This window comes from Chiroxiphia lanceolata, chromosome 4 (assembly GCF_009829145.1).
Source record: "Chiroxiphia lanceolata isolate bChiLan1 chromosome 4, bChiLan1.pri, whole genome shotgun sequence".
Classification (NCBI taxonomy): domain Eukaryota; kingdom Metazoa; phylum Chordata; class Aves; order Passeriformes; family Pipridae; genus Chiroxiphia; species Chiroxiphia lanceolata.
In genome coordinates, this window is record NC_045640.1 from 47,014,541 (window position 1) to 47,031,093 (window position 16,553).

The 16,553-nt window shown below is 40.0% G+C and overlaps 1 protein-coding gene across 10 annotated transcripts in view; it reads right to left on the minus strand.

Moving 5' to 3' along the window:
* Positions 1-16,553, minus strand: part of EPHA5 (EPH receptor A5) — a 202,123-nt gene that overhangs the window by 178,843 nt on the left and 6,727 nt on the right. For all 10 annotated transcript variants that reach the window (XM_032685835.1, XM_032685834.1, XM_032685832.1 and 7 more), the window contains exon 2: positions 7,883-7,947. In XM_032685835.1, coding sequence (XP_032541726.1) covers positions 7,883-7,947 — 65 coding nt within the window. The remainder of the gene's footprint in view (positions 1-7,882; positions 7,948-16,553) is intronic.

Here is a 16,553-nt window from a genome sequence, read left to right on the forward strand (position 1 = left end):
TTTCAGGAATTTTACCATGTGTTTCCCTTTCATTTTATTTAATTTTTTTTTAGCTGGCTTTCCTGAATGGGTAACATCAAAAGAAGATCAAATAGGACTGCATTCTTAAATTTAGTTACCAAAAAAAGCCATTAACCTGAATAAAAATATATGCTGTCAAATGGGGCCAGTGCAGTTGAAGTCTTATAAAAGGATTATGAAATTAAGTGATAAGTAACCCACTGATACATATATTTAGCACAAGAAATAGTAAGAAATACACTTCAAAAATTCATAAATGTAAGCTATAAAATCCTAATGCACATTTTATAAATCCTAGGCTGTTACATATGCATTCTGTAATGGTAATATTTTATTCTGTAAAGTTTCAGATTCTCCACGGCAGCACTACATTAATATATTTTAATTCTACAGTTACTAATGTTGGATACCAGTATTTCTAAAATAGTCACAAAAGTAACAGAGAAAACAATGGCTTTAGAAGATAATGCTCTTCAAGCTTTTTTATTCCCAAATGTAATTCCTAGACACTAGAGGGAAAAAAAAAAGACATTTTAGCATGAAAAGAGATTATAGTTTGCCCAGTGAGCCTGTGTGGAGGAACCTAATGCTGACAATAGTATTTACAAAATGATATACTGAAAGATCAACCTTTATGTTTTTTTCTGTGGTGTAATATATTATTCCAGTAATACAGTTCTAGCCAAGATAAAGATTTGCTTTATTCTTAATCTCACTAGTATTAATTTATTTTACAATACCTTAGAGTACTCTAGGCATTTTAGATCTCCTTCAATAAGACCTACACCTCGCCAGATGCTGCTTCTAAATGAAGGCTGATTTATGTCAACAGCACACAAACCAAAGGGCAGCCAGCTGAGAGACCAGGACAAGTTTAAGAGCATTCTCAAATGGAGTGAAAAGATTTAACCTCAGATAGAAAACAAGATATGAGAAAGGACATGAATTAAATAGTGAGGCTATTAAATGAGAACTGTTGTCTAGCATGAGGTACTCTGGTTTAAAAGCAGATACATACTGTAGCTAATGTGTTGCAGGTATGAGGAGTGGCTCTTAAGCATAGGTTGCTGAATGAGTAACAGTAATGAGGTTTTTAGGCAACCCAAGATAAAAAAAAAAACAAACCAAAACAAAGCTCAGAGAGAAACAAAACCAGATCTCACCCTAGACCAAGTCAGGACAAGCTTTCAGACAGCAGGGCTTCAGACTTAGGGCTGGAAAAGATCAAAACTGATCACCTGGTTTGTGTAGGTTTGTTGGAATTATGCTATACAATACAAGGATGCATGACTCTGGAACACTGAACAGGCAGCGTAACCAAAAGAAAACATATTATCATGGCCCCACAGCATATGAGTAAAAATGACCAGAAGAACCAGAAAGAGGGTCACAGAGGACAAAAGCTTACATAGATATATACAGATACTGCATATTACCTTAATAAATTCTAGTGGAAAAAAACCCTGCCACATGTTTCTACTCTATTAAGCTCAACATCATCCCACAAATTGTTCATGTAAAATTTCTTTATTCCATAAAGAACAGAAAATTTTAAGTACTATTGCTTGTGTTTGGCTTACTCAGTGTACTTCAAACACTTAGATGTGAAGTATGTTTCTTACCAATCTGTGCATGCACAAAAACATGTACATATAAACAAAGCAGCCAAATCGCAGGCTTTTAGGGTGTCATTAATGCATTTTTTTTATCTACTCAGGTGTTACTTATTTCCATCATCCTCTCTGCTATGGTATGAATTGCATTCTTGCACACTGGCATATGTATCGGTTTTGACTGGGATAGAGTTAAATTTCTTCACAGTATCTCGTATGGGCTATGTTTTGGATTTGTGCTGAAAAGTGTTGATAATTCAGGGATGTTTTCCTTACTGCTGATCAGTGCTTACACAGAGTGAAGGTATTTTCTGCCTCTCAACCCACCCCACCAGTGAGGAGGCTGGGGGTGTACAAGGAGTTAAGAGGAGACACAGCTGGGACAGCTGACCCCAACTGACCAAAGGGATGTTCCATACGGAATATAAAATTAGGGGAAGAAGGAAGGGAGGGACGTTTAGAGTGATGGTGTTTGTCTTCCCAAGTAACTGTTATGTGTGATGGAGCCCTGCTTTCCTGGAAGTGGCTGAACACCTGCCTGCCCATGGGAAGTGCTGAAGGAATTCCTTATTTTGCATTGCTTGTGTGCCAGCTAAACTGTTTTACCAATTAAACTGTCTTTATCTCAGCCCATGAGTTTTCTCACTTTTACCCTTCTGATTCTCTCCCCATCCTAGTGGGTAGAGAGGATTGAGCAAGCAGCTGCATAGGGCTTTGTTGCTGGTGGGAGTTAAACCACAAAGCTTATCCCTCTGACTCCTTTTCTACACTGGCCACAGACAAGCAGTAGCATTTGCAGGAAAAACAACACAGGCTGCCAAAAGTACTGCCCCAAAAATGCCAATTATAATCATAACTACATAACACAGCTCAGTGGTGCCAAGAATCCTCCTTCTCCTTTCACTGGCCCCTATCCCTCCCCCTTTATTTTATTTCTATCCCTGAGGCAAACACTGCCTCCAATCCAGGATTTCTGTGTAAAATCTCCATCTGAACTAGGATTGACAGAGAGTAACATGAATCTAATCAGAAATCATGCTGAGTAATCCAAAGTGCTGTTATTTTTAACTTCAAAGAAGCACCCTAGGGTACCTGTCATAAAAAAAAAAAAAAAGGCCAGAAATACTGCTTCAAAAAACAACAACCCAAAACAAATAAACAAAAAAATCAAACCTACCATCATCCTATATAAATGAGAAGCAACTTGTAGAATCAATCTGCCTGAATTTCCCCCCCACCTTTCACTATTTAGCCTTATCAACCACCCAAATGAGGGGAAATGGCTTTCCCTCTTGCTGTTCACATGCAAAAAATCATCTAGCTCTCTCATAATTCTTCATTTATTGCATAAAATGAACTACTCCACAGGACCAGGTTCTTTAGTACATGTTTATTTTCCAGTCTGAGCTTCAAAAAAAAAAAAAAAAAATGCCATCACATGGAGCTGTGCAATGAGCCACATCACAAAGCCAGTACCCCAAGGAGCACAGAGACTTTCCTGTTCTGTGCTACAGGAAGGCCAGGGAAATAAATGGGAGGCAGAGGAGAGGGAAGAGAACCCATTACACAGAAGCAAAGCAGGTGTGTGGTACTCCAATTTTGACAGAAAAAGAGTACTTCTAAGCTGCAAAGAAATAAGTTTTAAAATAAACCCTCAAAGGCGGGAGGGCCTGAAACAAGTAAATCAGCACTATTATAGCCACTGAAACAAAAATCAGTCATATTGCTGAATAAATCAAGCCACCTAAGGAAAGATTCTGTTTGAATCACCTGAATATTGTTAAAAGTGACTTTGTTTTCACTTGGCCGGACCCAGTAAAGCTGAACAGCATAGGTTTACAGGGGGGTCTGCAGCTTCTGTCCCTGCTATGGCTCTGCAGAGAGTTGAAATGCATCACAGAGTCTCCTGCCAAATCAAGGGAGAAAGAGGAGGCCTACAAACACTGCTCCACCTCATCTGGCTATTTCTCTTGCAGAACTTACTCCTGTTTCTACCTCTGAGAGCTTCCATATGATAAAAATGTATCTTTAGCACACAGTTTCTGCAGGTCAGAGCTAGCTGGTGTCACAGCCATATATAATGCACACATAAACCTCTGATGTGCCCAGCTTGGGTAATCCTAAATAGCGCCCCAGGAATCAGTCCAGAGGCAAAAGATTTTGCAGGCCTGTTCTACAAGCATAGCCTTTAACTGAAAACCTGACTGTTTTTGTTCATGTGCTTGGAGGGCTTCCTGCTACACAACAGGGACCAGACTTTTCTGATATAGCCTCTGGTAATTACAATAACCTCCTTCAAGTTAAAATAAGCTTCCATGAGCTGCAAAGAAAAGTCCAAACTGTCCCTTTGGCATGTAATAACAGGATCAATTCCTGACTTGAGTGTGAAAGGGGCAGCATTTTCCATGCTGACCACGCTCTACTGGCAGGGAGAGAGTCCCTTTTCAGAGCTCCATGGCCATTAGAGCCCCACAGGGACTTTGCTCATGTTTTAACAGATATAACTGCAGGTTTAAGAGCCAACTGCAGAACTGCTGCAAGCCGCTGAACCTACATGGGGCAGCCAGGAAGCCACACTACTGCAATTTATCCTTCACAGCAAAGCAGCAGAAATAAGAAAGCATTTTCTTCTACTCAACAGCTGGTTTTTCGCACGAGGAGACACTGTTTCAAAACCTTGATTGGCCATAGTATATTTAAGTCATCTCATTTCTATTCATCCTTCGATACTCCATACAAAGGAAGAGAGGGATTTTTCTTACCTTCTATGTGCATGGGAGAAATGAAGGCCAGCCAGGCTGCAAGGATGATGCCCACCACCCAAAGCTGTACCAAGAAACTACCCAGATAGACAAAGCTCTTTACAGGACACCCTTGACTCAAGTGCTCCTCTCCCTTCCCATAAAATCCATTACTCACAAGATGAGCTGGTGCGCACTGTTTAGCAGTGGATCAAGGTCTGATCTTGTGGGACTTAAACAGCTGCAGTGCTTCATCTGAGATGACAGGTAGGAAACGAGTCTACCTCCAAGCGCAGTCTGTTTCCAAACTGGAAGGTCAGTCTCCTTCCTATACAATGCTGCTTTCATTTCCCAAGTTAGATCATGTTTTCCCGTTATGTTCAGCAAAAATGATGTGAACAACAGGCAAAGCACAGGACCTCCCTGGAGCATGCAATGTCTTGAAGCTTTAATACACAAAAATTAACATGGCACACAGCTACAAAAAATGTTTAGACTATGACACCTACAAAAGATCTGCCAAAGTCAAGTTCATTTGGCTTGCCTAGACCTTTTATCCCAATTGTTTTGGTGGAGTTTTCTGCAGGGTTTTGTTTACTTGTTTTAAATATGGAAATTTTTTTTTGAAAACCTACCAGCTTGAGCCTTTGTGATACACAGATAACTTCTCCCAAGCCCTCCCATACAATGACAAAGACTAAACACTTGCCTTCTTTAACAGCAGCTGTGCTTCTGGTATCATCTACTTCTATCAGATGTGGTTCTAGAAAAAAAATCTAAGTTCCATTAAGATTCATAATAAAAATCAAGTGGAGAAGCAGCAATACCGGAAGACTCGAAGGCTGCTTCAAAAGCACCTTCATATACCAACATTATCTTCAGCTGGACCTATACTGCCACTGAAATTGCTACCAAGTACTTGGAATTAGATTGGACTAGACTCTAAGGATACTGCTCTTAGCAATAATAAAACAGAATGCGTCAAAAAGCTTACTTCAGCACATGGTTTGTATCTACACTTTGTGGCGTTGCAAAGTGTGATACATCATGACATTTCTGCTCCTTTACTTGATGGGGAACTGTGCAGGCAGATATATGGACCTTGAAAATCTTCCCTAGGAGGAAATCCTCAGATAACAAATTTATATAAGGATGGCTCAAAAAACATGAGAATGCCTCTGACCTCAGTTAAAGCTCTCTCCTTGTCCAAATTCAATCCTGAAGCGAGAGCTAATTAAAATATTTATATTAGGTAGATATTTAAAAAAAAATTAAGCCAAGCGTGTATAACTGCAGCACAGCTGATTGCAGAGCAGATATGGCAGTTAGAGAAGCACGTCTGGGAAGATCTTTTTTAGTGCTTGTAAAATACTTCAAATACATTACGAAAAAAAAGAGACAAGTGGACTAACCTACTAAATTTTTATGATGTCCCATGAAAACAAAGAAGGGATTTCTAGAAATTTGAAAACCAGCTGCCTAATTCAGTTTTAAATAAAAAGTAGAAGTTAATCAAGGAAAAAAATTCTCCCTATTGAGTTGCTAACTTTGAATTTGGCATTCATGAGTGCACTTCCAGGTGGTCTTTGGAAATTGAGCTTGTAAACACAGAAAGTTTTCCATAAATGAAAAGATACAACTGAGGCTTATGCATAGGACAGTTAGCTTTTCATTTACTCATCTACACATACAGACTCAGAAGTATTCTGAATTCCTCAGGTTTAGCTATTTGTCTACTGATATTCCTGTAAGGGCATTGGGATATACAGCAACTGTTCTTTATACCACAGGAAAAATATTAAGAGATGTGCAAAAAGTAAAAACATCATACATTAAGAAGTGGACATTGGGATCTTTGTGGTGTGCCATGGCACTAAAATATTGCTCTGCCAGCATATCTGCCACTGGTTATTTTGATGCCCAAGGGGAGCAACTTTTGTTCTCAGTTTTAAATCAATAGATAAAAAAAGTCATAGACTAACTGCAACAGGATTAGATCTTGAATTAAGTTGAAAATAAAATCAGCTTCCTGTGTAGCTTTTACATTCCTGCTGTAATTGGTGTCTGTAAACATGCAGCTTGTCTGAGTGAGGCTGCCACTTCTACAACCTTTCATTCACACAGAATATAAGGAAAACCAGGTTTTAATTTACAGTGAGATATATATATGCAGAGTTGGCTGAATTTTATATACACAATCCCACCATTTTTATGACAATCTAACTGGAGTCCAAGACAATTCTGCAGCCTTTTTCAGGTGACTAAAACTCTGGAATAACACATTCCTGAGAGTTGTTCTATTGGAGGGCTCAGTTGTGCAGCATTTCTGACTTAGGATGCTTTCTCACCTCACACAGTGATCATGGCTTTCAGGAACTGGCAGGAATACCTAGGCAGTGGTACCCAGGAGCAGAAGTCAACCTTTCAAGAGTACCAAAGCTGTGTTACAGTACAGCGTCAAGGACGACCCAAATCAGAGACTAAAACTCACAGCAAAGACTACTCACAGGATGCAGTCAGGTCAAGCAGACACACTGAAGGGTGTTAATGCACCTGAACTCCAGCATGTATTTAAGGTATCAAATTAGGAGGCCGAGTTCTTTCAGTTACAAAATCACAGAATGAGTAAGGTTGGAAGGGACCACAGTGGATCATCTGGTCCAACGACCCTGCTCAAGCAGGATCATCCTAGAGCACATGGCACAGAATTGCACTCAGACAATTCTTGAATATCTCCAGGGAGGGAGACTTCACAACATCTCTGGGTAATCTGTTCCAGTGCGCGATCACTTGCACAGTAAAGAAGTTCTTCCTCATGTTCAGGTGGAACTTCCTGTGCAACAGTTTCTGCCCGTTGCCTTTTGTCCTATTGCTTGGCACCACTGAGAAGGGCCTGGATCCATCCTCACATCACCCTCCGTTCAGATACTTATAGACATCGATGAGGTCCTCCCTCAGCCATCACTTCTCAAGGCTGAACAGTTCTTAGTATAGGTAATGGCAAGGGACAGAGGTTCTTCAAGGTGCTTAAAACTCAACTCCTGTTCCAGTGTTATCAGCTCCCAGAGCTTTCTCATGATTCTGAGACGTAATTGTGAACAGCCTCATTCATTTAATACACCAGTGTTCCAGACCCTGTGTTTCAGAAGAAAACTTCCAGAAATTGTGTTCCACATTTACCCCAAAGGCTCAAAAGAAGGAGCAAAAATTTAAAATTTAGAAGAAATTTAAATAACCTCATGGATTTTCTTGGGGAGGGGAGAAGTGAGGTTGTTGACTCATGATCCTTTTTTTAATACTTGTGGCTGGCTCTGCTACATAAATAAATCAATCCCCTAGCCACACAGCTCCATTCTTCCAGTCACAGCTTGTTGTTTTACTTATTTTTTTCCCCTCCATTGCCGACAGATCACTTCAGGGAGTTTCTAAACCCAGTAGTCTACTTTCCGAATGGAAACTATTAGTATAATTTTGTGAGAGAGAAAGCAAACAACAACACAGACTTACCCCATTTTTTGGGTATGCTATCCATCCTAGATCCCCCATTACTGTACGTGAGTCCAGTAAATTCACTGAAAATAAGAGAAAAAAAAACTGTTAAGGAAGATGGACAGATTACAAACTCCAGTAGATATTTCATGGTATGGGTGACTGTGGCTAACAGATTGTTTATAATTAACCAAGGGAACTGGATATTTGTAAAGCAGAATAACAATAACTCCTCTAACAATGAGGTCATACACTGAAAATAATTCTATGTATGCATTAGTTTATTCCTTTGAGATCTGCCACTGAAACCAAGTTGCAAATCCACTGAACTTCTGTGAAAACTAGATCCTTTACATTCTTAGATCTGATCTCTTGGAGGGAATAAATACATAATACACACAATGTGTTTATGTGCATATATCAGACATACAGTATATAGGCATAAATATATGCTCACAAACATCTTTACATATCTATATGTACATTTCTTCTAAGGTGGCATGTGTTTTTACCATAATCAGGCCTTTAGGACAAAAACAAAACCAGAAACAACATGCAGAGTTCCCTGATTATTATGAATTAATTTTTAAAGTATTTTATGTTCAAGTATTAGAGTATTAATCTTATCAAGAATCTATTCTCTTCTCCCTCTTCCATATTTTTCCCTCCAGTCTTTGGCATCCTCATTATAAGATATCCAAAGGATCTTTTTTTCTCTCACACACAAAAATTCATAGTAGCTTTGTTGAGTCACATAAGCAATCAACAATTTGCATTTAACAGCAAAAAAAACCCTATTCCCAAGCTTATAACATTTTCTCCCTCATATTACTTGAAATACTGAGTAAGAAGTGTGAAGTAACTAAATCTACACACGCTTAACTCAGCTAAGAAAAACTGTAGCAGCCTCTGATGCTGAGCTTCCACCTCCTGTATCCAGGGCTTTAAATCTACAAGTTAAAAGCTTGTCTTTGAATCATCAACTGTCATGCAAAATCTCAACCTAGGAGCAACTTTCTTCTACCTTAAAAGCACACTTCCTCCTCATTGGATTACAACACTCTCTTCTATGAGTATATTTTTCTGCCTAATACTTCACTTTTTGTACTCACGTCCTTCCTGAAAAGGATGTGATTTCCCTGGGTCTTCAACTCCTGACCTCCACCCTATGTGCTCCTTAAAAGTGCCACTGGAAGTTTTGGTAATTGAACTTTCAAGACTTTCTAGCCTGTGATTACCTAGATCAAGAACAAGCTTGAAATGGGTGGAGGAGGCTTTGTGCTCACTCTTTTAGAAATGCAACCGTGTAAGTATTAAAGATTGCTGAAGAAGAGAAACAAACAGGTTGCATGCACAAGTATGAAGTATGCAAGTATCATAACCCTCAGGATTATACCATTTATAGAGTCACAGTAAGAAAACCCAAAAGTACACTATACTACAAAGCATGCTCCTTTAAAATCTCAAAGGATACTTAAAAACAAATTAAGATTAAAGAACTGATTTATTTTGAAAAAAGATAAAGTTCTCCAAATCAGTTTGGTCTTTATCATTGCACTGCACTGAAGGCTGACTACTGTAGTCCCTGGTACAGAAAACCAGACCAAAACACAAAAATACAACACTAAGGTGGAAAAAAAAAAACAAACAGTTCTCAGCTCTGGCAAACAGTTGTCTTAAAAAAGATTCGTCTATCCAGATATTTTCACAATGTATGAAAGTATTAATGCAGGGCACTGTCACAGGGGACATATGTTCTGCCTGGTCAGCTATAGTTTCCTGATGTTGAACAAAATACATTTGGTAACTCAGGGTTTTCATTCCTAGATTGCCTTCTCCTGCCAAAAGAGAGAACAGTTTGCAAGCTGTCAATGCTACCAAACTACAGCACATGTGGTGGAAGCAATACTCAGAGACTACGCTGAACTATATTCACAGTAAGTAAACACACAATTAGGTGGCTTTCCACTCAACAGCAATACAAAATAAATGTATTCCTAACATCTACCACCAGATACGTCACCCGGTGACAACCACTCTTTCCCCTCCTGAAGTCTTCAGGTAAAATGGTTGTTAATTTCTCCTGCTCCAGCTGAAGTCAAGCACTAGTATCCAAGTGCTCCTGAACTACACTTTGTTTCTTTTCAATGGGATACAAAGAGTGACCTTAAAATATTCTTCAAAATAAGACACACATAAATAACATGTCCCATATTATAAACATATACTGTTTTAAAATGCAAGAGACAGGAGTGCAATGGCAAAAATGGCGGGTTTACTCAAATTCCTTCTATTACAATCACTGTAATTAAACTGTGCAGAACAGTATATTCTTGTTGTTAGGTTGCAATGGATGCAAAACAAGTATTGATCTACATTGTAGAACTTAATTAAAATTTGTCCTGGAGATGCTACTAATGAATGTAATTAGATGCTGTGTTTGATGTCACAAGCTTCTTCATGACATGCTAATTAAGGAAAAAAGCAGAAAAACTGCTTTATTCGAATATCAGATCATAAAAAGAACATGATACAACTAAATATTGTATTATCCTTCTATCAATGACAATTTTTAAATTGCTGTTATTAACTTCAATTTCAAAATAATTTTCTGCATATGAAAAGATAATACAACCCATTCAATGCTAAGTCAAGTCAGTGGGAATTTTCCAACCAGTGAGTCAGCTAGCAGAGTTGAATACTAAATCCCCAGTTAGAAGAGACTCACTTCCTCTCTTATTTTAGAAGCATTCTGCGTAGAGTAAAATAAATAGGATGGAATACACCTTTTGAAAGGCACCATGCTATAACTCAAAACTCACGTGCCAGGAAGACAAAAGTGACAAGTGACTTTAACCTGTCACTGTACTTGGGCTTCTCTGGAGATCAGAGGGGCACCCAGCTCATCTCAGACAACTCTGAGGGGCCGCTAAGGCACAGCAGACACTGACTGCCACATGAGCATCCGTCTGGGACTGCTTTCACAGCATATCAGCTAAAACACTGCACTGCATCAATCTCCTCTGATGAACATATTTAGGTAGTATTCTAAATTGCCTGCAAGGACAGAATTTTTTTGCTTTGAAGAGCCCCAAAATTCTAGTATAAACACATACTATCATTTGCTCCATCTGGATACAAGGTGTCTGCATCTCCCCCATCAGCATCCAACTCGGTCATTTCCAGTGCATCTGAGCTTTATTTCCATCATTTCCATGTCACAACCCCACCCTGATGCAGCCCTGAACCAGGCCAGGGCCCAGAATTCCCTCTCCAAGGGGATGGCTCCTCCAACAGCCCAGCTGCAAGAGTTCCTCATTGAGATTGTGCTACCAACGCTTTGGGAATTCTTCCTCAGGCAGCCTTCCTTTCCTCCACTGCCAGAGAGGTCACCATCACAGTCCTGCTAAACAAGCCCATACAGGCTCAGCACCATCTCTCTTCCCATCACCTTCCAGCTTGGCTGGAACATTATTTTTGCTGAAATAGCTTTCATCAAAATGCTGCAGATTGGCCAGGCTGGGAAAGAAACAATAGGAAAGCAGCAGGTAAAGAAGCCACCTGGAATAGAGGAAAACATTTTAGCAGAGATTTTATGGAAGGACTGCCACCATTCCAAACAGATGCTTCTAAACTCACCATGTGGCTACCAGAGAAGGGATGAAGCCTTTTTGCACCTGAATAAAACCCCCTGAAACTGTGTTTCATTTGACCCACAGCAAGACTCAGAAAGAGACCAGAGATCTTCTATAGAGCAGCAAAACCGGTTCCTCCTCATTCAACCTGTGATGACTGTTAGCATGTATTTGGCTGGGGCTGTCTAATAACCAAATAATGCAAACATCCAGGACACTGCAGGAGGTAATTCAGGAACACGTCCAATTATGTGCATAAGGATTCCGTATTTCAAAAGGTCTAGTGCCAGCTCCTCTACAGCCTGGGACTCCTGGACTACCCCCAACACTCCCTACTCCACAGGCATAACCCAGAGCCGTACTCAGGAGCACCTGGGATACAGGAGATCTTATCTCCAGAAATCGCTAGCAACTCTGCTTAGCCCATGATCTTAAAAGCCTCCAAAATAACAGAATTCATTTATTCCCACTTCCTTTTCTCCTCAACACCAGCTAGCTATATATCAACAAAGAAGCAAGAAACCTCAGACCCCAGAAGCATACACTTAGCACCTGTATCTTTGCCAGCAGACTTGGAAGAGGCACATAAATTCAAAAATACTTTTTGCTCATCTCCACCATCAGTGCATCCATCCCACAAGCCCTAATTATTTCTAATGCTCAGTCAAGGGGAACACAAAACCACACAGATCTATATCATCATTAACTTCCAAGCCTTCAGGGTAGGATAAATGATGATTAAGTCTAAAGTCATACCACAGCCCTTCTTTTTTTTTTTTCTTTTTTTTAATACAGAATAATAGCCTGGGGAGTTTGCATACACTCTTGTTCTCAGACAGGCTGGTTACTACAGGTGAGCAATCAAGACAGAATAAAACCAGAAGTGATCTAAACCTTTGCCTTGAACTCTAGCTGGTGAATTAACAGTGGCTTTTCACTCAGGAATCTTTGTCAGGGAGCCTGGATTTGGGTTTTTACTCAAATGTCTTTGTCACGTTCATATAGCCAGCATTTAGCAGCTTCACCATGGCTACACAGGGATTGTAGCTGGAAGGAAGCACATGAAATACCAGGGCTGATGGCATTCAGCATTCACCTAAAGCAACACTGCTGCCCGCACAGCAGAGCTCTCCATCTGACACAGCCACCTAAAACAGTGCCATGTGGCAGCATTAGCTTGCCCAGGATTTTTTTGATCACACCACTGAAGAGAGATGGCTCCTCTGGCTCTGGACTGGAGCAGGATCAGCTGGAGCATCTTTTTTCTTCACTCCAATTTCAAATGGGAAGAAAAACCAAGCTAAAAAACAAAAATCCCCCACCAACAGGCTAGAACACCGAGTACTTCTGATTCTACCAGCCACACATCCTCCTGCTATTCCAGTATCTAAAGATCTTCCAGAAAAACCTTCACTGCTTACACCAGGGCAAAGTCTATACAGGCATACAAAAGACTGAACTCTCCTGGGTTACCGTTGTCTTTGAGCTGCTTTCCAATAAATCCTTATACACTGGAATAATCCTGCTCTTCAGCAGCACCATTTGCAAGCTAAGGTTTACCACAGAGAATTCTCTACCAAAGTATATCCTGACTAACAGCTCTAGAATGAGTAAAATAGTCAGAATAGCAAAAGCTGATGGAGTTTGCGTCATGAAGCTCTAAAGCCAAAAGAATATTTTTTTTTATTTCAGTGAAATACATTTAAAGCAGGAGGAAAAGAACATCCATCCTCTTTGACCAAATCAATACCCTAAAACTACAGATTTCATCATAAAATGAACAGAAGTAAAGAAACGTTCCTTAAAGCCTGCATAAATATTTGAAAACATCATATGATTTCTAAAGTAGCACATTTCTAAAGAATAATGCTTTAATAAACATGCTTTGTTTTAAATAGCTGAAGGAAAATTCTGCTTTAATACGCTTATTACAGATTGAACAGGAATCTGAACATTATTTTGGGTAGCCGAAGTCTAAGGTCCTATGTGAAAGAAGGTGTGAGTCAAGTGTTCCTACGTCATCCTTCAGGCTGCTCCTGCAGCTTCTTCCCCCTTTGCACAGCACTCCACAGGACATGGACATCCACAGAAAGGTTGGAGCTACATCACGATAGCCCCAGCTCTGACCCAACATTCAGAGCTCGTGGAATACTCATAGGAATACTCACACACTGACAACTAACCATGAGGTGAAACCTCTGCTGGATGAAGGTCAAGGTGCACAACATGATGTGACAGCAGCTTTTTGCACTTCATAAGAATGTCTCCTGAAGAGCATCACCAACTTTTCACCAAGATTGATGTCTTTGCTCTCCTTTTCTTTTCCTCTACCCAATTGAGGGGGTATAGCTGCCAACACATCATTAACAGAGTTGTTTTCTCCTTACACTGCATACCTCCCTATCCTTTCTCCAGCACTCCCGGAGTTCACAGCACTACCAAGACACACCGACTGCTGAGGAATCTTCATCATCATCATGAGTCAAAGTTTTCCTCCTTCATAAATCTTGACTGATTTTATTGCGGTATTATTGCCATTCATTTTCCAACTGTTTTCCCTGTTGTATTTCCCTGCCAAGTATTTCTTCAAAAAGTATACATCCAAGGCACTGCAACAAGTGACAGTCAAAAACAACCAAAGAAAGCATAAACAAATGAAAAAAAACCTCCTGAAAGGAATCAAAGTCATCAGGGAACAGATGTTTTGAATTAATTAGATACACTGAGTTAGGACAAAACACACACTGGCAAGAACCTCTGAAACATTTCCATCAGCGGAAACAAGCTACAGCAGAGTGCAAGTTGTAGCAGTACCTATTATTTATAGCCCACTGGAGGAAGAAAGTATACACTACTTAATGAACTTGCAAACTAATATTAACTGCAGATTTATATTTTATCATGTTGGCTTCATTCTGCTCCAAGTCATCATGATTCTCTTTTATAGCAAGAGCCAAAACGCTAGAATCTGCATCACAGATTCATAGGTTTTTAAGGCCAGATGGACAACGGCAATCATAACATCAGCCAGAGAGTTTTATCCAGTAATTTCTGCATTACATCTGTAATTTGCTTGAACCCAGTTTATGAGGGTATGATTCTGTCCTTTGACAAAGTTCCTCAGGTTGGCTGCACTCTTTCTGCAGGCACAGAACCAGCTGTAGCACCAAGGAGCAGGACGAAAAGCTCTCTTTGATAACCAGATCCACTAAAACAAATAGGAAACTGCTGATTTTTCCCTTACAAAGATTTGCAGTCAAAACAAGAGGCAGTTATTTGTTCTACCCACCATACATAACTTAAAAGCAGAAGTGGTTAGGTTAGCTTGACACCAAAGTGCCCAAAAACTTAAAAAATCCAGTATGGTTTACTTTTCTTTAATGGTAGGCACTCCCATTTCCACCAAAATTGCCATTTAATTGAAAAGGATTTATTCACTGTGAAGAAAGCCAGTAAAATGCTTTCAGTCTCACTCATAAGATTCGCTAGGAAAAAACGCTGTACCAGCACAACAGTGGATCTCTGAGCTGGCTGCAGCATTAATCTTCTGGGGTAGCCAGCTGGACAAGCATCACTCTACCTCTAAGAAGGAAAAAGAAGCTTCCACTGAAGACAACATACAACCAGCACCTGCAATATGACAACTAGCCTGCGTGGAGAAACTAAATAGCAGTGCTGTTCTGCAAACCAGGATCTCCAACCAATGTCAAGACATCTGCAAACCACTGAAGGAGGCAAACACTGCCTTCAAGAAGGCAGTTTCTTCAAGACCCTACTTAAAGCAAGCACCTTATTAAGCACAGAGGAAGTTGAGACATAACATCCCAACAGCTTCTCAGTACAATCAAAACACCTGCTAGCAGGGCTGAGATGAAATCTCACCTTCTTCCCCAAATTAACAACTAGAAACAATACAGTCTCTATGGTCTCTGTTCCTAAAAGGTATCCTAAAAGACATGGAGTTCAAATTCTGTTATACATATAACTAAACTGAAGAAAAGGAAAGAAACTTGGCATAGACACATCCAAACCTGTCAAGACTGTCAGCTTTCACTACCAGTGGACTTGCAAGACCTCACTGTCCACCACCAATAAAGCCTTCCTGTTGACAATAATAACTGCTCTGCTGCCACAGAATTCACTCAAGTAGAAAAAAAAAGGAACTGGCATAATGCTTAGAAAGCATTTGGGAGAAAAAAAATGTTTTAAGATGATCTATTGGCTTTTCAAGGCAGTTGACAGTTTATCCCTTCTATTTCTGTTGAGGAAAGAGGGTGGAGGTTGCTAGTGGGAACAGCCCATTGTACATATTTTAGTAAGAACTTGCTTGTGAATATTACTAAAGCAAAGATGGATAAAGCAAAACAACTGGGGTTTTTTATAGAAATTAACTTACAAAGCAAGTATGCGGATAATTTCCCCAAGTAGTTCCACTGGTTTGGGACATGCAGAAGAGTTTAAAAAGTCATACAAATCCACTCAGAAACATGAAGAAATACTCATTACTGATACTGAATAATGCATTTCCTCTCATATGTTCCTCTATCCCCTCAGAGAATTACAAAGTTCAAAGTGGCTGTTCTCACCTCTTTCTAACATGAAGTGATCTGGGCTAGAGAACCCAGTAGTTAATACCTTAGCAAGACACTTCAGTACTGCCCCCTGCACCAAAATGACTTAGCTAACATGAAAGCCTACAATTCCAGGGTTCTGTCCTCTCTCCTGCAGGTTCAATACCTGCTACACAACCACATAAACCTAGAATTTCTCAACTCTTGCAGGGTACTGTTTCCTCTCAATGCATACCCCCAAGGCACAATCGGCTGAACTGATGTTCAGGAACTTGCCAGGGGGAAGACAAGGGGCAGGATCACCTTCTGCCCTTAGGGATGCCAGACCAGCTCATACAGGTATTCCAGGATCTGCTGTGATAGTATATGCTATATCACCTCCTCCAGGAGGCATCTCATCCTTCCAGCTAGTGGTCACTTAAGCAGCTCTACCTGGTCAAAGTCCTCCTAACATACCTACTGCACAACTCAAACACCAGGGAA